The sequence below is a fragment of the Chelonoidis abingdonii genome, chromosome 1, assembly GCF_003597395.2.
Source record: "Chelonoidis abingdonii isolate Lonesome George chromosome 1, CheloAbing_2.0, whole genome shotgun sequence".
In the NCBI taxonomy this organism is placed as follows: Eukaryota; Metazoa; Chordata; order Testudines; family Testudinidae; genus Chelonoidis; species Chelonoidis abingdonii.
Genome location: NC_133769.1, coordinates 152,562,783 through 152,583,816, shown reverse-complemented (window position 1 = coordinate 152,583,816; position 21,034 = coordinate 152,562,783). Strand labels below are relative to the sequence as shown.

The 21,034-nt window shown below is 49.4% G+C and overlaps 1 protein-coding gene across 1 annotated transcript; it reads left to right on the top strand.

Moving 5' to 3' along the window:
• Positions 1 to 9,491: 9,491 nt before the first annotated feature.
• On the top strand, positions 9,492 to 20,502 carry PTMS (parathymosin). Its single transcript, XM_032802032.2, has 5 exons — positions 9,492 to 9,735; positions 17,622 to 17,693; positions 18,565 to 18,643; positions 18,796 to 18,863; positions 19,523 to 20,502. The coding sequence occupies exons 1-5, from the start codon at positions 9,688 to 9,690 to the stop codon at positions 19,571 to 19,573; spliced, it is 318 nt and encodes a 105-aa protein (XP_032657923.1). The 5' UTR covers positions 9,492 to 9,687; the 3' UTR covers positions 19,574 to 20,502.
• The last annotated feature ends 532 nt before the right edge of the window (positions 20,503 to 21,034 follow it).

The window sequence follows — 21,034 nt, the reverse complement described above, 5'->3', positions numbered from 1 at the left end:
TGTTGTGAGGCTGCTAAGGAAATGGCTGCCGGCAGCCCGGCTTCAGCTCCCGTCACCTGAGCGGGGAGGAGCCGCCTGCATTGGGCCGGGCCCGCGCACGGTGCAGTGCACACGGGGGAGCAGCAGGGGTCTCCCTCGCACCACACATCACAGCTGCGCTGCGCTGCGCTGCGCTGCGCTGGGGGGCCGGCGGAGGCGAGAGGCGGATTGAAGGCCGCGGCTGCTGGTTTCGGGATCTGCCCGGCGGGCTCCCCGAGCTCCGGCTCCAGCCTTGCTCGCCAGCCCGGCCCGAACGCACACGGCCCTTCTTGCTCCCGTCGGAGGCTGGCTCAGAGGGCTCCCGGGGGCTCCTTTGCGACCCACCCGGTTCTAGTTTTCTAGGCGAGGTGACCATTTTGGCCCACGTCCGACCCAGCAGAGCTGGGTCCAGCCAGCGCTGCCCTGCAATTCCCGCACCTCTCTGCTCTGCCACCTTCCGAAGCCCCTGCTGCCCGGGAACCCAGAGTCTCAAGTACTGACTTTTGCTTCCGCCTCTTACCACTTCCTGCATCTGCTGAAGGAGGGGGATGCACAGTGGCATTCATTTAGCCTGTGCCCGGTCCCCCTCACCCCTCCAGACCTGTAACCACATGCCCTGTCTCATCATTGCTGCTCCTTGCCACACGTCTAGCCTCCTTTTTGAATGGTGAACACCAGAACTGGACACACTGTTGCAGCAATGGTTGCATCAGTGCCAAATACAGAGGTAAAATAACCTGTCTGCTCCTACCTGAGATTCCCATTTGTGTCATCTGCCCCACCACTCTGCTGTTCTCCATACCTGGCTGGCATACAACCTGATTGCTACCCAACAATCCTGCCCTCCCTGCCCCACTCCTCAGACCTCTCTCCCTGCACTAATCAGAATGTGACACACTCATACATGCTACACATCCCCATACCTTTTCATTTTGAAAATCTGGTCCCCCTATGTGCCATTGGGGGAATGGGAGGTACAAACAACAAACTCTTTGGCAGCACAATAAAGGAGGTGATGGGCAGGGGGTTGAAATGCATCATTTGGCTCAGTGACTTCCCAGTGCCAAACCCAAAGAGACCATTTCCCCATTCAAAGCTGCATGCAGTGATGGATTGTTTCAACACCTTCTCTATGCTCATGATAGCAGGATGCAGCCTCCATTAAAAAAGGAATAGGACCAGAAATCTGCCCTGAACTATTACAAACAGATAGATGGATATATGGATGAACAGTGTCTATCAAATGCTCTTGATCCCCATAAATTCTCTCCCCACATTGTGGGTTTGCGACAATGTCACTTTAAAATGGGATGGCAGCTGCTTCCAATGGTTTGTGCCTGGATTTATGCAAATATATGAAAAGTTATGCAAATATTAAACGCTCCTGCTTTTTCGTTGTTCCATGCACATACAATTTAATTACATACAATTTAATATGCACACAAAAATATACACATCCAACATTCACTCAACTCGCTTGACATGCACCCCAATACTAAAAAAAATCGTGTGCAGCTCAAGAACATGCACACATACAGAACATACAGAGAAAATCCACATATCCCCCCCCACACCATACATGTATGCACACACCCCATATTTTATTCCCTGAGAGAGCTAGCTCATATAACCTCAGTTTTGCTTGTGTGCCAAGGACAGAAGACCCTACAAAGGAGAGAAATTTTCTGCTGCATTTGCAAAGCCAGCCTGAAGCAGAAAGTGGAGTTCCCATGCAACACAGAGCCTTAGAATCCATGGGGAAGTGAGTGATATCTGTACTCAGCACTGTGGATTTTTCATAGATTCCAAGACCTGAAGGGATCACTGTGATCATCTAGTCTGACCTCCTGTATTACACAGGCCATAGAACTTCCCCAAAGTAATTCCTAAAGCATATCTTTTAGAAAAACATCCAATCTTAATTTTTAAATTGTTAGTGATGAAGAATCCTTCATAACCTTTGGTAAACCGTTCCAATGATTAATTATCCTCACTGTTAAAAAATTATGCTTTATTTTCTGTTTGAATTTGTCTAGCTTTAACTTCCAATTATATCTTTTTCTGCCCATCATTAAATATTTGTTCCCCATGTAGATACTTCTAGACTGTAATCAAATCATTCCTTAACCTTCTCTTTGTTAAGCTAAATACATTTAACTCCTTCAGTCTGTCACTAGAAGGCAGATTTTCTAATCCTTTCATTATTCTCGTGGCTCTTCTCTGAACCCTCTCCAAGTTATCACCATCCTTTTTGAATCATGGACAGCAGACATGGACACCCTATTGCAGCAGCAGTCGCATCAGTGTCAAATACAAGGGTAAAATAACCTCTCTTTTCCTACTTGATATTTCCATTTATGCATCCAACCATTGCATTAGCCTTTTTGGCCATAGCGTCATTCTGGAAGCTCATGTTCAGCTGATTAACCACTGCAACTCCCAAATCTCATTCAGAATCACTGCCTCCCAGGATGGAGTCCTGCGTTGTGTAAGTATAGCCTATATTTGTTCCTAAAGGTATACATTGAGCCATGTTAAAACACACAGTTGTTTGCTTGCACCCAGCTTAAAAAGCGATCAAGATCACTGAGTGACCTATCTTCTTCATCATTTATCACTTCTCTCAATTTCTGTGTCATCTGCAAAATTTATTAGTGATGATTTTATCTTTGCTTCTAGGCTATTAATAAAAATGTTAAATAGTGGAGAGCCAAGAACTGATTTTTGTGGGACCCCACTAGAAACACACACTTGACGATTATTCCCCATTTACAATTACTTTTTGAGACTGACCAGCTAGCCAATTTTTAATCCAGTTAATATTATTCTAATTTTTTAATTAAAATGTCATGTGGTGCCAAGTCAAATGCCTTACAAAAGTTTAAGTATATTACATCAACACTGCTACTTTTATCCACCAAACTTGTAATCTCTTCAAAAATATATCAAGTTAGTTTGACAAGGTCTATTTTCCATAATCCCATATTGATTGGCATTAATTATATAACCCTTTTTAAATTCTTTATTGAGTCCCATATCAGCTGCTCCATTATCTTGTCTGGCATCAATGTCAGACTAACATGGTAATAATTAGGGCTCTGTGTCCATCATGGAGGTTGCGGAAGTCACGGATTCCATGACTTTTCGTGACCTCCGTGAATTCTCCAGCGGCCAGTGTGGCTGACCGCAGGGCTGCCCAAGCAGCTGGCTCAGCCCCAGGCAGCAGTCCCCAGCTGGTTGGCCAGAGCAGCCCCTGCTCTGGTGGCCCCAGGCAGCAGTCCCCGGCTGGCAGAGTAACCCCTGCTCTGGTGGCCCCAGGCAGTGGTCCCTGCCGGAGTGGCTCCAGGCAGCAGTCCCTGGGGAGCTGGAGTGGCCCCGGGCAGCAGTCCCTGGCTGGCCAGAGCAACCCCAGGCAGCAATCCCAAGCTGGCCAGCCAGAGGAGTCCCCTGCTCCAGCGGCCTCGGGCAGTGGTCCCCAATCGGCCAGCCGGAGCAGCCACGGTTCACTGTCCCAGGCAGCTGGTGCCACTGGCCCCAAGCGCCTCCCCCTCAGCAGCCCTCCCCTGAGACGCTCCCGCAGCAGTGGCCTCGGTGCCCTCCCCTAGATTTAATCGCAAGTATGGACAGGTCACTGGTTGTGAATTTTTATTCATTGCCCATGACCTGTCCATGACTTTTACTAAAAATACTCATGACTAAATCATTGTCCTAGCTCAGGGGTTCTCAATCTGGGTGTTGGGACCCCTCAGGGGGTCACAACGTTATTACATGGGGGGTCACGAGCTGTCCGTCTCCACCCCAAACCCCGCTTTGCATCCAGCATTTAAATGGTGTTAAATACATAAAAAAGTGTTTTTAGTTTATAAGGGGGGAGGTCACACTCAGAGGCTTGCTGTGTGAAAGGGGTCATCAGTACAAAAGTTTGAGAACTACAGTCCTGGTTATAATTACCCAGGTCATTCTGTTTACCCTTTTAAAAAATTGGCATATTAGCTTTCTTCCATTCTTCAGCAACTTTCCCAGTGTTCCAAGACTTACTGAAAATCAACATTAATGGTTCAGTGAGCTCCTCAGCCAGCTTTCTTAAAACTCTTGAATGAAGGTTGCTCTGGAACTGCTGATTTTAAAATGCCAGATTTTAGTAGCTGTTCTTTAACATCCTCTTGAGATATTAGTGGAATAGAAAGTGTGTTATATCATATGACTACATCATCAGTTTTTTCCCTAACAGAAATATTTATTGAACACATCTGGAGCACCTATGGAAAAAACTGGTGTGTGCTTAGCATCCATGGGCAGCCAAGCGCCCCTCCCTCCTCTTCCCCCTACTCTCACCCACCGTGGTGTGCAGGAGGTGCTGGGAGGGAGGGGAAGAAGGGATGGGGTGTGCTTGGGGGAGGGTGCAGAAAGAGGCAGGGTAGAGGTGGGACAGGATGGAGGTTTGGGGGAAAGGGTGGAGTTGGGGCGGGGCCTGGGGCTGTGCAAGGGTTGAGCACTTCTGGGGAAAGTTAGAATGCGGCACTTATGTCCATTACTATTGATAATTCTACCACTTCCATCTAGTAATGGATCAGTACCTTTGTTAGGATTTTTCTTGTTCTTAATATACTTAAAACACTCTATTTTATTCTGAACTCACTAGCCATAGATTTCTCCATTTGTCCCTTTGCTTCCTTTGTCAATTTTCTACAGTTCCTAGCATCTGAATCATATTCATTACCTTCCCCTTTCTTCCAATTGTTATATATTATTTTTTATAGCTGCCTTCACTTCTCTAAACCAGGTGAGTTTCTTAACCAATACAGCCTTCTTCCTTGATTGTGGGAGTGTGGCTTTTGGGGCATTTAGTAAAATACAGTATTCTTCAAGAATTCCCAATTATAATTCACATTTTTTCTGATTAAATACTTTCTCCCAACTGATCTGGCTCATAATTGTTTTCAATTTTGTGCAATTTACCTTTTAAAGCACCAAGTATCTATACCACTGGTCTGGACTTCAATCTGTTTGCACATTATCAAGCATGATCACTTATACCCAAGATACCATTAATTTTTAGTGCTGTGATTAGTTGGTGAGGTCTAATTTAGAATTCCCCAATGTTGGGTGCAACACTTCCTGAAACAGGAAATAAGGCATACATTTTTAACAGTGAGGTTAATTAACCATTTGAACACTTTACCCAGGGTCTTGGTGGATTCTCTGTTACTGACCATAAAAAAAATTATTTTTGGATGTTTCTCCAAAAAGATCTGCTCTAGGGATTACTTTGGAGAAGTTCTATGGCTTGTGTTATACAGGTGCTCAAACTAAATTTCTTCTGGCCTTGCGTGACGAAGTGGGACTGTTCTTAATGTTTCCCCTGAATACTGTGTGGGTGCCTCAGTTTCTGGCTGACCCTCTGTCGCCTAGCAACTAATGGTCAGGCCCTTCCCCCCTGCAAGGAGATGCTAAAGGTGTGCGAGAACAAAGAGGTCAGGTGACTTCCTGGCCCTGGAAAGGAACTCAGCAGAGAAGAAGAGGCTGGAGGGGTTTTCAGTTTGGGGCTGGCTGGCGATGATGGGAGTGAGGGCAGATGTGGGGGTCTGCCTTGCTGGGCCCCAGAATGGACCCAGCCGAGGGGTCCGGTTCTCTGTACCTACAAGCTCTGTTTTAGACTGTGTTCCTGTCATCAAATAAATCTCTGTTTTACTGGCTGGCTAAGAGTCATGTCTGACTGCAAAGTGGGGGTGCAGGACCCTCTGGCTTCCCCAGGACCCCACCTGGGCCTGGGTGAACTCGCTGTGAGAAGCGCACGGAGGGGCAGAGGATGCTGAATGCTCCAAGGAGAGACCCAGGAGGTGAAGCCGTGTGAGCTTCTTGCCCTGAAGACAGTCTGCTCCAAGGGAGAGCAGGCTCCCAGAGTCCTGCCTGGCTTTGTGGGGAGCAGTTCCAGAGCTTCGCCCGGGAACTCTGTGACTCCTTGGAATCTATGAATGTGTGTGCATATGCATGGTATGCACATTTATGCACATAGTATGAGTGTACATGAATTTGTATATGTGTGTGTATGCATGTGTTTGGGGTATGTGTGCATATGTTTTTGCATGTTTGGCAATGTGCACGAGCATTCTCCATCCAGGGAAAAAAGAGTGCAGTGTTTGTAGACCATTCATCTTGCTCGATGAGAAGTGCCAAGCGTGGCAATAGGGATATGTATTTTCATTAGGAACAAGATTCAGAAACCTCTCATGCAGGGGCCACAAAACTATCATCTGGAAACAACTTCCACTGAAGAGGCTTAGAATCAGAGCCCTAGCAGTGAAAGGCTCTGCATTTTCTAATCTGATCTCCATCTAGAGCCCTGCATGACACAAAATTTGTATCTACATCCGATCTGCAAACATGGACCACGGATACCTGCAGATTTTTGGGGATCTACTGATCTCCCTGAAACAGGCAGTCTCCTTGCCTGAGATTAGACTGAAACCAGGGCACTCAAGGTGAAAGATTCTGTATCTTAGTCCCTGACACCACTACACCTGAGCTGGGACCAGAACATAACTGACATCCTAGCGGCAAATAGTTCTTGGGAGTCTGACATTTCTACATCTGGTCTAGGGGTTAAAGAGAGCCAGCAAGTGTAACATTCTGGGAGACAGCAGGTGTCAATGCTGCACACCTTATCCAGAGACTCTTGCTGACACTGTATTGTTTCATGCCCGCTGTTAGCTTTTATTCAGCCATTGAATGAACCAGAAATATTGTGGACTGACCTGAATATCACTGCTAGAATCACAGATTCAGTCTATGGTAGAAAAGAAATACTGGACTCCCTCATGGCCTCACTGGGTGCATGAAATTGGCCTCATCCCCTGAAAAAAGGCATTATGGAGATTGTGAATGCCTTGTGCCAGCAACTGTCTCACTTTATGTCTGTATAGTGCCCTGGACAATGGGGCTTCTAGGTGCAATATAAGCAATGGTAAAACTAATTGAAATAGGAGGATGTATTATTTGCACCCCCTTCAAGAAGGGAGAGCTGGTAGTGAGACACTGTTTATCAAGCCAGGGAGGGGAGGGAGCTGCATTCCCCGCAGCTACCTTCTACTTTAACACTGGTATGGCAGTAAGAAATAACACAAATTCTCTCTTTCCCTGGCATCTTTCACCCAAAGATACCCATGACCCAGGTGACTTACAGACCTCACAACCTGGGCTGGGATCAGCTACAGAGAGGGACACTGAGGCTGAGACTGGATGAGGCTCACCCAAGGTCACAGACTGAAACCAGCAACCCTGACTTTACCCTACTAGCGCCCATTTCCCCCGCACCTGGGAGAAAGCCAAGACCCCCCCCCCCCTTGCAGCCCCTTGGTGCTCACTCCCCCTCCACACCCAGGGAAAGAACCCAGGTGTCTAAGGCTCCCCCTCTCCTCCCCCCAGCCCCAGAGGCAGGAAACTCAACCCCCTCCCCGGTTGTCACAGTAACTACCCTCCCCACCGGGACCCAACAGCCTCTTTCCCATTCTCTTTACGCCTTTTCCCCATTGCATAGACTTGTTCCCAGCAGCCAATGAGAAGCCTGTTACCAGGCGAAGAGCTCATTTGAATTATCCAATCAGATGCCGCCTATTGGTCCCACCTTATATGGGGTTTTGGACGCTACTTCTCCCCTCCCCCAGCGACTCCACGCCTGAGCGCGGGAAAACACCAGTCGCCCTGCCTGGTTCCCGCGCAGGCGGGCTCTGTCCCCGGCCCGGCTGTCCCCTGACTGGACACGGGGGGTGCTGGAAAGCCTCGGCATGGTGCCAGGCGGGGGCGGGGCGTGCTGGGAGCGCGGGCTGCTGGAGTGGAAAATTCCAGGCGGGAGGGTCCGCAGGCGACTTAAGCGTACCGCGCCCCACACAGCCCTGCCAAACACGTTGTCCCCAGCTCCCCCCACGCCCGGGAAGCACCTCCTGCTGGCCTGCCTGGAAAACTTCCTTGCCCATCCACACGGTCCAGTGACTCCTGCTGGGACTGCAGGAGCTGTCCCCACAATCAGAGGTCCTGCCCTGTTCCCTAAAGCACCTCCTTGGAGGCAGAGGGACTCCCCCCATAGGCAGACCCAAGCCCCACAGCGTGGAGTGTCTTGTATGTGGGGTTACATGAAGCAATGGGTCAGGGAGGGGTGGTGATTTTAATCATAGGCTAGCAGGGTTGGAAGGGACCTCAGGAGGTCATCTAGTCCAACCCCCTGCTCAAAGCAGGACTCGTCCCCAGACAGACTTTTGTCCCAGATCTGTAAATGGCCCCCTTAAGGAGTGAGCTTAGCAGGCCAATGCTCAAACCACTGAGCTATCCCTCACCCCTTTTAGGCATCAATTAATGAATTTGTTTCAGTCCTTTCCTGGACCACATTAGGCTCCTTTGGTGCATGTCAGGCTTGGGCGAAGAGGGATTTCTGGGCCCAGGAGCCAGCTCGAAAAGGCACCAGCTGGAGAGATATGTAGAATGAGATAAAAGGAGGGAAATGTTGAGCGAAAGGGAGACCAAATTCAGCCTCTTCCTATATGCCAAGCACCATCTTCCTCACCAGCCGTCCTCTAGCTCACTGCTGGGTCAGGTCCAGCATGAATGCAGCGGGGAGCCTAAACAACTGGGATCAGTGAGCAACCAATAACTGAAGCCACAGTAGCTAGTGATTGGGTCGGGGGATAGAACGAAGTGTTCCCATCTTTCCTAGGAAGAAGAGGGGGACAAGACAGTAGGGACTGGGCAGAGAGTGACACATTGAACAAGATGGTTACTAATAGCATTTTTCATGTCTAGGATTTTCACTAGGTGACCTAAGGAAACACCACATCACCAACACACCCCCATTGCTTTCTCCACTCCTAGTCCTAGCTATGGGACACAGGTCTGATGGGATAGAGTTGGGGACAGGACTTCTAGCTTTGGGAGGATGTGGGCCCAATGGGTTAGAGAGCGGTAGAGCCAGGGAGTCAGGACTTCTGGCTCTATTTGACTTGTGTGACTTTCCCTCTCTCAGCCTCTCCTCTGAGCAAGAGGGTGAAGATTAAAGTAGTAGTAGTTATTTGTATTGCAGTGGCACCTAGAGGCCCCAAACCAAGATCTGAGCCCTGTTTGCACTAGATACTCTACAAATACAGAGTGAGGCAGAGTCCCTGACCTGAGCTCACAATCTGATAGACAGGGCAAGGAATGGGGAAACTGAGGCACAAAGCTTGGCCTAAGGTCACATAACAGGTGGGTGCTGAAGCCTGGAACTGAACCAGGGCTCCTAGCACCCCTTCGGCTCACCATGCTGCTTCCTCTAATTGTTAATGATCCTTTGGCAAATATGAGTGCAGTGTTCCAAGGATCTTTCCACCAACCTGGCTTTCTCTGCATCGTGCCTCCCTCTTTCCTCCCTCCCAGTCCCTCTCCCCTCCCTTCCCCAGGTCCCTCCCTTCCGTCGTCACCGAGTGGTGTATAAATCCCCTTCTCTGGCATATCCCTCAGCACGGCGGGACGGGAGACCCTGGCACTTCGGTCCCCGGGGCACAAGCTGCAGCCTCTGGTCTTTGGGTTGCTGGGACTTTGAACTCCTCGGCCCCGCTGCCCAGTCCCCGCTAGCTCGTTTCCATAGGGGGCTCCCGGGCATTTCTTGGTGGGTGATTCCTCTGCTCCCGCTGCTGCACCAGGATGTCGGAGAAACGCGCGGAGGAGGCGCCAGCAGAAGTGGGTGCCAAGGTGAGCCCCGAACCTGACCCTCCGCCAGCTTGCTCGCCCCCTCGGTCTGTCAGTTCGGGAACGGCTGTAAAGTGCTCGGAGATCTTCGCACAACAGCGGCGGCGCGGGGAAAGCAGGGGCAGGGCAGTGTTGTCTGCTCTCTCCCTGCACCCCACCCCTTTCCTTTGCTCTTGCCTTCTCTCAGGGGCTCTTTCCTCGCCCCTGGCTTTTCTCCTGTCCTATGCGCTGAATTAGCATTTGCGTAGAGCCATGGGCCCCCGAGGGCTCAGTGCAATGCGCACGTGAGAGAGGCAGAAGTGTTAGTGCGATCACAACGCTGCTCTCTTTCCCCTTCTTGGCTCGCTTTGTCTCTCCCTCGCCTTGCCTGCGCTCCGATCTCCCTTCACTTTGCTGCTCACGTCCCTGGCCATTAACTCTGCGCCAAGCGCGGGCTGGTCCCTGATTGTTTTCTTTAAAAGCCCTTTGATATTTCTGCTGCCACTGGATCGGCATGTTTGGCAAACGGTGCCGATCTGGTCAAATGATCTGTGGCTGTGCCAGTCTGTCTGGTCAGGGTCCCCGGGGTCGTAGCTGCGGAAGGGGGAAAAGGTCCGATGTATCCAACCAGCAAGGGTGGGTGGTGTTTAGGGGCTTTGTTAGATTAACAAAGGTAAAGTCATAAAACAGGAGAAGGCGGGAGTGGGAGCATATTAGTGCCTGCGCGTGCGATTGCTGGGTGTGTGCGAGTTATGCTAGTGAATAGATTGGGTATTTCTGAATGTTTATTTTTCGTCTCTGAGTGCTGTGAATAAATTTTGCCCGCGTTGTGTTTCTGTGCTGTCAGCATTGGATATGCTGTGAGTGCTGTGGAAACGGGCTCTTTGTACTGGGGCTGCTGTGGGTTGGACTATTGTGCGCGTTGGTTGTGTGTTGAGGATTTGAATTTTTGCATTATGTGGGGCACAGAGGTCGGGACGGGGGGGAAGCAATTCATCCAAAAATGTGAGTGTGTATGTCCTCCCCCCACCATATGCAGTGCTATACTGGATCTCTTTTAAAGGCTGCAGGGGCTGAAGCTGCTGCTTTAGAAATGTTTTTGCTCTTTTGGCTAGTTGAAGTTTAGTAGAGTTAGGTAAGAAAACGACTGAGGAAAAGAGAGGGAAAGGAGGCTGGGTGAGGAGAGAAAGAGCAGAATGAGGAAGAGAGTGTAGGGAACAGATGGCATCGCTATGACTTATTAGTCCTGGGGCAAATATAAACTCTCATTACCAGTTTGGACAAAGACAAGTCCCAAATGGTAAAAGAATAAAATGCCCCAGAATCAGCCTTTCCACTGCTGTGTTGTAGGGACTGGGGAGCACATTCAGCTGCCCACACTCATAGCAAACCTAGGCAGAAAGTCATCTGCTAAAAGGGAGTTTGTGGGGGTAAATGGGAAAGACCCTAAATAATATGTGTCTTGTGGCTTGCCCAATGTTTTTTTAGTAACTGAGCAAGCTCAATACTGCATTCTTCCGACTGCCTCCCAAATTCCCAGGGGCAGCCAGGGCATTGAGGTAAAGGTTAATACTACAGGGGACCCAGTCTTCTCTCCTGTGGCTTCTTTTCATTATATAGAATAAGAACGTGGACATTTCATTTAAAAAGGTAGAAATCAGAGCTGGGAAAACCCACATCACCTCTTGCACCAGGTAGGTGGGGAAGGATTTTTCCCCTCACTCCATTCCCAGGGTGCCTAAGATCCAATTCAACAAGATACTTAGGCATGTGAGTAGTTCCACTCAGGGTTGTAGTTCCTAGTGTCTGAGTGATGGGGTTCTAGGCTACTCCTTTGGGGAGATGGCTCCCCAGGTTCCTAGATACCTAAGTGTTGAAGAATGGTCACTGAACTCCTTTTCCATGGCTCAGTTTCAGTCCTTTTCCAATAGTTCTCCCCCTACCCTAAATAATCCCCCTCCGGGGTTCACACCCTTCAGACATTAGCAGAGGATTGTCAGTCTCCCATTAGTCATGGCTGGAAGACAGGTCTTTAAATCTCAACCCCTTCTGACTAGAGCTTAGAAACCACGGCACAGTGCTGAGGGATCTGTGAGTCTGGGGAATTGTTTTACCATCTGAAGGGCCTAGAATCCCATTGCTCAAGACACTGGGAATGAGGAGCCCAGGATATAGTTTGGAGGGAGTGATCCAGCTCTTGGTTCAGGGAGGGTGGCTGAAGCTCTCCTGCCAACATAGAGCTATCTACACTTGTGCTTATGTTGGTGTAACTTATGTCGCTCAGGGGGGTGATATATTCACACTCCTGAGTGATATAGGTTATGCTGACATAAGATGTAGTGTAGACATAGCCTGAGAGAGCTTTTCTTGTCTCTGATCATGGGAAGGAGGGACACTCTCCACGCCCCACCCCCATCCTATATTAAGTAGGACTAATATAGTCCCAGCCTCTCCTGTGAGAAGGGGACTTCTGCAAATCTGTAACTGGAGTGAGGTTTTATTCCTAAGATTGGCGGTAGGGAGGGGGGTAGTTATTCTGACAATGACATACACTGGGATGACATAGGAATTATCAAGTATCAGAGGGGTAGCCGTGTTAGTCTGTATCCACAGAAACAACAAGGAGTCTGGTGGCACCTTAAAGACTAACAGATTTATTTGGGTATAAGCTTTTGTGGGTAAAAAACCCACTTCTTCAGTTGCATGGAGTGAAAATTATAGATACAGGCATAAATATATATTGGCACATGAAGAGAAGGGAGTTACCTTACAAGTGGAGAACCAGTGTTGAAGGCCAATTCAGTCAGGGTGGATGTGGTCCACTCCCAATAATTGATGAGGAGATGTCAATACCAAAAGAGGGTAAATTGCTTTTATAGTGAGCCAGCCACTCCTAGTCCCCATTCAAGCCCAAATTGTTAAGTTTGCAAATGAATTGTAGCTCTGCAGTTTCTCTTTGAAGTCTGTTTTTGACATTTTTTTTTTGGTTGAAGAATGGCTTCTTTTAAATCTGTTATTGAGTGTCCAGGGAGATTGAAGTGTTCTTTTACTGGCTTTTGTATGTTACCATTCCTGATGTCTGATTTGTGCCCATTTATCCTTTTACATAGAGACTATCCAGTTTGGCCAGTGTACATGGCAGAGGGGCACTGCTGGCACATGATGGCATGTATCACATTAGTAGATGTGCAGGTGAATGAGCCTCTGATGGTGTGGCTGGTGTGGTTGGGTCCTCTGATGGTTTCACTAGAGTAGATATGGGGACAGAGTAGGCAACAGGGTTTGTTACAGGGATTGGTTCCTGGGTTAGTGTTTCTGTGGTGTGATGTGTAGTTGCTGGTATTTGCTTCAGGTTGAGGGGCTGTCTGTAAGCGAGGATTGGCCTGCCTCCCAAGGTCTGTGAAAGTGGGGGATCATTTTCCAGGATGTTGTAGATTGTTGATGATGCGCTGGAGAGGTTTTAACTGGGGGCTGTATGTGATGGCCAGTGGTGTTCTATTTTCCTTGCTGGACCTGTCCTGTAGTAGGTGACTTCTGGGTACCTGTCTCACTCTGTCAGTCTGTTTCCTCACTTCCCCAGGTGGGTATTGTAGTTTTACAAATGCTTGATAGAGATCTTGTAGGTGTTTGTCTCTGTCTGAGGGATTGGAGCAAACCAGGTTGTATTTTAGGGCTTGGCTGTAGACAATGGATTGTGTGATGTGTCCTGAATGAAAGCTGAAGGCTTGTAGGTAAGTATAGCGGTCAGTAAGTTTCCGGTATAGGGTAGTGTTTATGTGACCATCACTTATTTGCACTGTAGTGTCCAGGAAGTGGATTTCTTGTGTGAACTGGTCCAGGCTGAGGTTGCTAGTGGGGTGGAAATTGTTGAAATCCAAGTAGAATTCTTCAAGGGCCTCCTTCCTGAGGGTCCATATAATGAAGATGTCATCAATACGGCGTAAGTAGAGGAGGGGCGCTAGGGGACAAGAGCTGAGGAAGCGTTTTTCTGAGTGAGCCATAAAAATATTGGCATGTTGTGGGGCCATGCAGGTACCCATAGCAGTGCCACTGACTTGAAGGCATAAATCAAGGGTCGGCAACCTATGGAACGTGTGCCAAAGATGGCACGTGAGCCATTTTTTAATGGCGTGCGACTGCCTGCTGGGACTCCGCGTGCCATTAAAAATCCTGCCAACGCGGCAAGCTGCAGGGTCCGCGCTCCCTGGCCGGAGCATCCAGCCGAGTGCAGCAAACCGCCGGCCCCTCCTTCACCTTCCCCTGGTGTCCTGTCGCCGCACACGCAGTGCTCTGGGGCTGGGGCTGCGCGCTCCCGCGGGGCAGCGTTTGCATCCGTGGGGATGGAGACACTTCCGCTTATCCGGAGCCCTGCTGCCACGCGTGCAGCACTCTGAGGGGCGGAGCAGAGCTGCGTGCGCGTGGAGGCAGGGCTCCGGGTGAGCAGGGAGTCTCATGGTAAGGGGTCTGGGGCTGGGGGTTGGGTAAGAGGTGGGGGCAGTCAAGGGACAGGCAGCAAGGTGGGTTGGATGGGTGGGTGGGATCCGGGGGTGTGATTAGGGGTGGGAGTCTCTGGAGGGGGCAGTCAGGGAGCAGGGGGAGTTGGATGGGGCATGGGAGTCCCGGGGTCTGTTAAGGGGTGGGGATGGATAGGGGTCAGGGCAGTCAAGGGACAGGGAGCAAGGAGGGTCAGGGGGGCAGGGTGGGGGGAGGTCTCTGGAGGGTGTGGTCAGGAGACAAGGAGCTGGGGAGGTTGGATGAGTCGGGAGTTCTGGGGAGGCTGTCAAGAGGCAGGGGTGTGGAGAGGGTTTGGGCAAGCAGGGAGCGGGGTGGGGTTGTATGGGTCCAGAGTTCTGGGGGGGTCCTGTCAGGGGGCGGAGAGCGGTTGGATGGGACATGAGAGTCCAGGGGGTTCTGCCTGGGTGCGGGGGTGTGGGTAGTCAGGGGACAGGTAGGGGGTAGGGTCCTAGGGGGCAATCAGGGGACAAGGGGCAGGCAGGCTTAGATAGGGGGTGGGGTCCCAGGAGGAGGTAGTCGGGACAAGGAGCAGGGGGGTTGGGAGTTCTGGGGGGGGCAGTCACCCAGCCTTCTGCCCTGAGCCCTGCACCCCCGCACACACCCCAGGCCCCTGCCCTGAGCCCTGTACCACCCAGCCCTCTGTTGGCTCCTTCACCCCCCACCTATGACCCTAGCCCTGACTCTGGCACCCCCACACATACCCAGCCCCCCTACCCTGACACCTGCACCCCCCACATCCACAGCCCCCCTACATCCCATGCACCCCGCACATCCCCACTCCCACCCTGAGCACCAAACGGGAGCTCCTGCACCCCTACTCACATTCTCACCTGCACCCCTCACACCAAATGGGGGCTGCCCAGGTAAGTGCCCCCACACCCAAACCTCCTGCCCCAACCCTGAGCCCCCTCCCTCATTCTAGCTCCTGGCCAGACCTTTCACCCCCAGCTCTGTGCTCGGTCCACTCCCACCCTCAGCTCAGTGGAGAGAGAGGAAGAGAATGGGCCAGAACCAGGGAGAAGGTAAGTACCCACTGTATGTGGGCAGGGCCGGGACCCCAGACCGGCAGCGGGCTGAGCGGGTCCAGCAGCCGGGATCCTGGCTGGCAGGAGCCACCAGATGGAACGCCTGAGCGGCAGTGGGTTGAGCCGCTCAGCCCACTGCCAGTCTGGGGTCCCGGCTGCTGGCCCCACACAGCCCGCTGCCGGTCTGGGATTCTGGCTGCCAGACCGATCCCAGCTGGGGTCCCGGCCGCAGGCCCCACTCAGCCCACTGCCAGCCTAGGTGAACAGAACCCCAGACCAGCAGCGGGTTGAGCAGGCCAGTGGCGTAAGATCAACATTTTAATTTAATTTTAAATGAAGCTTCTTGAACATTTTGAAAACGTTGTTTATTTTACAGTACAACAATAGTTTAGTTATATAATATATAGACTTGTAGAGAGAGACCTTCTAAAAAGCATTAAAATGTATTACCGGCATGCGAAACCTTAAATTAGAGTGAATAAATGAAGGCTCGGCACACTACTTCTGAAAGGTTGCCGACCACTGTTATAAATTGTCCCCAAATCTGAAATGATTGTGGGTGGGGACAAAGTCACAAAGCTCTGGTACCCATAACAGTGCCACTGACTTGAACGCGTATAAATTGCCCCCAAATCTGAATGATTGTCGAACGTGCAGGACAAAGTCACAAAGCTCAGCCACCAGGTGTGCCATGGTCTCATCAGAGATACTTTTCCTGACAGCTTTAGGTCCATCCTCACGTGGAATATTGGTGTAAATAGCTTCTACATCCATGGTGGCCAGGATGGTGTTTTCAGGAAGCTAACAACACCAGGAGGATAGGAAGGAGAGCATGGACGCTACTCTCAGCAAGTTTGCAGATGACACAAACTGGGAAGAGTGTTAGATACGCTGGAGGGTAGGGATAGGATACAGAGGGACCTAGACAAATTAGAGATTGGGCCAAAAGAAGCCTGATGAGGTTCAACAAGGACCAGTGCAGAGTCCTGCACTTAGGACAGAAGAATCCATGCACTGCTACAGACTAGAGACACGAATGGCTAGGAAGCAGTTCTGCAGAAAAGGACCTAGGGTTACAGTGGACGAGAAGCTGGATATGAGTCAACAGTGTGCCCTTGTTGCCAAGAAGGCTAACAGCATTTTGGGCTATAAATAAGGGCGTTGCCAGCAGATCGAGAGACGTGATAATTCCTCTCTATTTGACATTGGTGAGGCCTCATCTGGAGTACTGTGTCCCGTTTTGGTCCCCACACTGCCAAGAAGGATTGTGAAGAATTGGAAAGAGTCAGTGGAGGGCAGCAAAAATGATTAGGGGCGGAGCACATGACTTGGAAGAGAGCTGAGGGAATTGGATTGTTTAGTCTGCAGAAGAGAAGAATGAGGGGGATTTGATAAGCTGCTTTCAACTACCTGAAGGGGTTCCAAAGAGGATGGATCCAGACCTGTTCTCAGTGGTACCAGATGACAGAACCAAAGGAGTAATGCTTCTCAGGTTGCAGTGGGGGAGGTTTAGGTTGGAATTAAGAAAAACTTTTTCATAGGAGGGTGGTGTAAGCACTGGAATAGGTTACCTAGGGAGGTGGTGGAATCTCCTTCCTTAGAGGTTTTTAAGGCCCAGCTTGACAAAGCCCTGGCTGTGATGATTTAGTTGGGAATTGGTCCTGCTTTGAGCAGGGGGTTGGACTAGATGACCTCCTGAGGTCCCTTCCAACTCTGATATTCTATGATTCTGATTCCTCAGGAAGTTGGTGGTGTCTTGATAATAGCCAGGAGTGCTGGTAGCATAGGATCTGAGGTGAGAGTCCAAATAGCCAGAATTGTCATCCTGGATCTGACCCAGGGTTCATCTAATCTCATATCCTGTCTTTGATGGTAGCCTGCATCAGCTGCCTCAGAGGAAGATTTAAGAAACCCCCAGTGGACAATTATACAATAAACTGCACACAGGAGAAGTTTCTTTCTGACCCACCTCAGTTAGTGATTGGTTTGTGCCTTGAGCACAAGGGTTTATGTCCCTTACTTAAAAATTGTTTTTCCTGTCTGTTGTAACTCTGGATTTTTTCATTTCCCACATAAATATGTAATCCCGTTTTGAAATTTGCTAAGCTCTTGGCCTCAATGATATCATGTGGCAATGAGTTCTACATGCCAGATGTGTGTTATGTGAAAAAAGTTTCCATTTATAATGTTTAACTTTACTACCTTTCCATTGAATTGAATGTCCCATGAATGTGTAATCACCTTTTCTATCCCACTTATCATTTTATCATGTCCTCTTTTATCCCTCTTCACTTCAAATTTAAATAACCCCAGTTTTGTCATTCTCTCTGATGCTAAATCTCAGAATTATTTTTCTCATCTCATATCTAGGAATTGAAAGAAAAGAAGGAAAAACTGGAGGAGAAGACTGTGTGCAAAGAAAAGAAGAAGGAGATAATAGAGGTGAGACCAAATATATTCACCCCTCAAGACATGCGTTTGGAGGGGATTGGGAGGATTTTTGGCAGTGAGAGAAGCAGTTGGCCTGAGGAATGCAAGTTGGGACAGGGGAAGGGAATCTGGGAGGTGAGATGGATAAGGAGTGCAGCCCAGCAGAGCCCATTCGGGATGCAGGTGGCAGAATGTGAGTTACAGGAGGGAATTGCGAAGGCGAGAGGGAGGGGAGCACAAGTCAGAGGGGACTGGGCCACCTGGGAGTCAGACTGCATGGGGAGTATGGGTCAAGGAGCAATGAGAAGGTAGCTTGCAATAAAAATTGCAGACCAGAGGAGGTGGGATTGGGACACATGGTCCACAGTGAGAGGTGATGGATCATGGAGGCAGGTGGCATAGGGTAAAGTGATAGGCATGGCCTGGGTGGGAACACTGAGGAGACGGGTAGTGTGAGGTGGGTGGGGAGATTGAAGAGGTGGATGTCTGAGGATGGGCCCAGTCCTATGAGGAAGGGGTGGGATTGGGAAGGCAGGCGATATGGGGGAGGCGCACACTAGGGAGGTTTCGGGAGGGCTTCAGGCACTAGGGGAGGCAGGGATCATGAAGAGCACAGCCTGGAATGTTATGTGGGTGATATAGGGAGCAGAGTCCCAAGGAGATTCTGGGAGGGTTTCTGGTAGAAGAGGAGGCAGGTGGCATGGGGCTGCAGGCTGGGGGAGTGAATGGAAGGTGGGTTGTGTGGGGAGATAAGGTTGGGAGAGTAGGTGGCTTTGACAGCACAGGCTGGCTGGGATGGGGATCGTTTCAGGCAGCAAGAGTGATGGGTGGCATGGAAAGAGTAGGCCAAAGCTGATTTCTTCTGTGGCTTTGTTTTACTCAGGATGAGGAAAATGGTGCGGAGGAGGAGGAGGAGAATCCTGAGGACGTGGATGAAGAAGAGGCAGGAGACGAGGATGAAGGTGGGAGCAGCTAATGTGTGTGGGGGAGTTTGGGGAGCCAGGATTGCATTGCCATGGAGACTGAATCTCCCCTCTGGGCATCCCCAGGAAGGGCAGGTTCCCTTGAGCATTGCCTGTATTAACATGTGACTTGCTGTTTTGATTGTGTCTAGATGGAGATGAGAATGGGCAGGAGCAGGACGGACATGCAGCAAAACGATCTGCAGAGGAAGAAGAGGAGGTGGGTGATGGCACTGGGAGCAGAGGGGGCAAAAGGCGGCTGTCTTGCCTGTCCAGGAGCAGTCACATCACCACCATGGATCCTGTATGACTATAGGATACCTACATCTCATGTAGTGAAGGATAAGGAATCCCCGTGGATGCTGTGTACAGTTGATCCAGATCCTCCACCTTGCTTATTACATGCAGGATCCTTGAGATTGTGTGGGACCCTGGATTTCACATACATCAGTTATTTCTGTGGCTTGTGCAGGAAACTGGATCCAATGTGAAACTAACATTTTTAATAAGGTCACGGTGATCCAGTTTTGAGGGTGGATTCCAGGGGTCTGACTAAGGCAGTGTGGATCCATGTGGAGTTTATGTGTTGGAGATAATAGTGTTGATACCATGTGGACTGATCTGTCCAGGTTCTTATACCATGCCCATCACTGGCATATCTGAGTGCCAGTCACCTGTAGGGTCTGTAGAGAAGAGGGGATTCCGGGGGGAACAAATAAAATTTGTGGGGGGAACATGCAGCAATGTGAATCAGAGGCAGAGAGTGTGATTCAATGTGTGGGATCACATATTGGGCTAAATCCTATGAAACCATTCGGGGGGCAGAGGGGGTCTAACTGTGCTAATCACACTCTCTACCCTCTCTCTGATTCTGTATAGGATGAAGTTGATCCAAAGAGACAGAAGACAGAAAATGGGTCTTCAGCTTGAGTCCTCTCTTCTTATCCTTTTCTGCTCCATCTGTCTCTCCTCCCTCCATTCCAGCCTGTGCTTGCACTGTCACTTAGCCTCTGGCTTCACACAGTCTCAGATGAGGAAGGATTAGAAATGCTCTCAAACAGAGAAGAGGGCATGGGACTAGGAGTTTCCCTTCCACCCCAAGTTCTAGCCTTCCTACGATGCTCCCAAATCTGAGGTTGCCCACTCCCCCAGCCCGTCTCCACTGCTGATGATTGTTCCTGTACTCCACTCCCAAATAATCCCAATAGTCCTCAGAATGATGACCCATCCTTCGCCCAATAAGCAACCTGACATATCCCAACTTCCAGACTCATCCCACAACAAGCACCTCTAATCTCCTTTCACTTGCCACCTCTCTCCACTAATTTGATCAAGATTCTCACCTGCCTCTGCTTCTGAGATCTTCCCTCCAACATCCTCCTTGAGATACAGAAGGTTGAGGGCAGGGATCTCATGGTGATATTTCCCTATCCTAAGCCTCCCCTTAACTGCCTTCTATCTGATCCCTCTGAGAAAGAAAGAAAAGGAATGTTACATGCAAATAACCTTTTTTTTTATTAAAGCATACACACAGGCAGAAATGTAAGTACATGACAGGTAAACCGGCCCCATGATTTTTTTTCCAGAGGATAAAGGTTGTTTTTTGTATAAATTAATTTGTTTTGCAGTTTTTCTCATTTTGGAGCTTTTTTTAAAAAAAAGAAGAAAAAGAGAAATAATTAGGGACCAAAATTTTGATTTCCATCCCCCTTCCAGATGACCTTGTTGCTGTTTTTTGTAAATTAAAGCCGATCCAGTTATGGCATTTTCTATGGCACAAACCATCACAAGGGTGATAGATATAAATATATATATTGTTTTCAAGTAGCACTGTAAATAAACTCATTTAAAAAGATAAAGTGTGCATTTGTCTGGTGGTGTCCACGAATCCCAATTCAAATTTTGAACCAACTAACAGGTTAGTTTATTGAAGAAAAATAGCACCTGGGTTAACCTGAGCAGCAGTTACTGCAGAGAAGAGCCATGGCTGGTGTCCCCTGGCATTGACCTGGAGACTCTTGAAAAGCAGTCTGTTGTGCCTACTTCTTCCTCCCTTGTACTGCTTCACTGGCATGCCAGGAATGGCAGAAAATGCAACAGGCCTATTTTACAGGTGACATTCTGAAAGCAGAGGTCTCTGCCCCAGAAGCAACAATGCCCAGAATGACCAGGATTCTCTGCTGAGGCTGCTGGATTCAGGTTCTGTGGTATTTTATAGCTTTCATACTGACCAAGGCACCCTGTGCAAATCAGTCATCACTGATCCCTACATTTAACCTGGATTAAGCAATCATGCATATAAGGGTACACAGAAGGGCTGGAAAGAGATTGATCTTTAATTCCTGGCTCAGACACATGACCTGAGTACATGCTGGTTAAAATTGTACATAT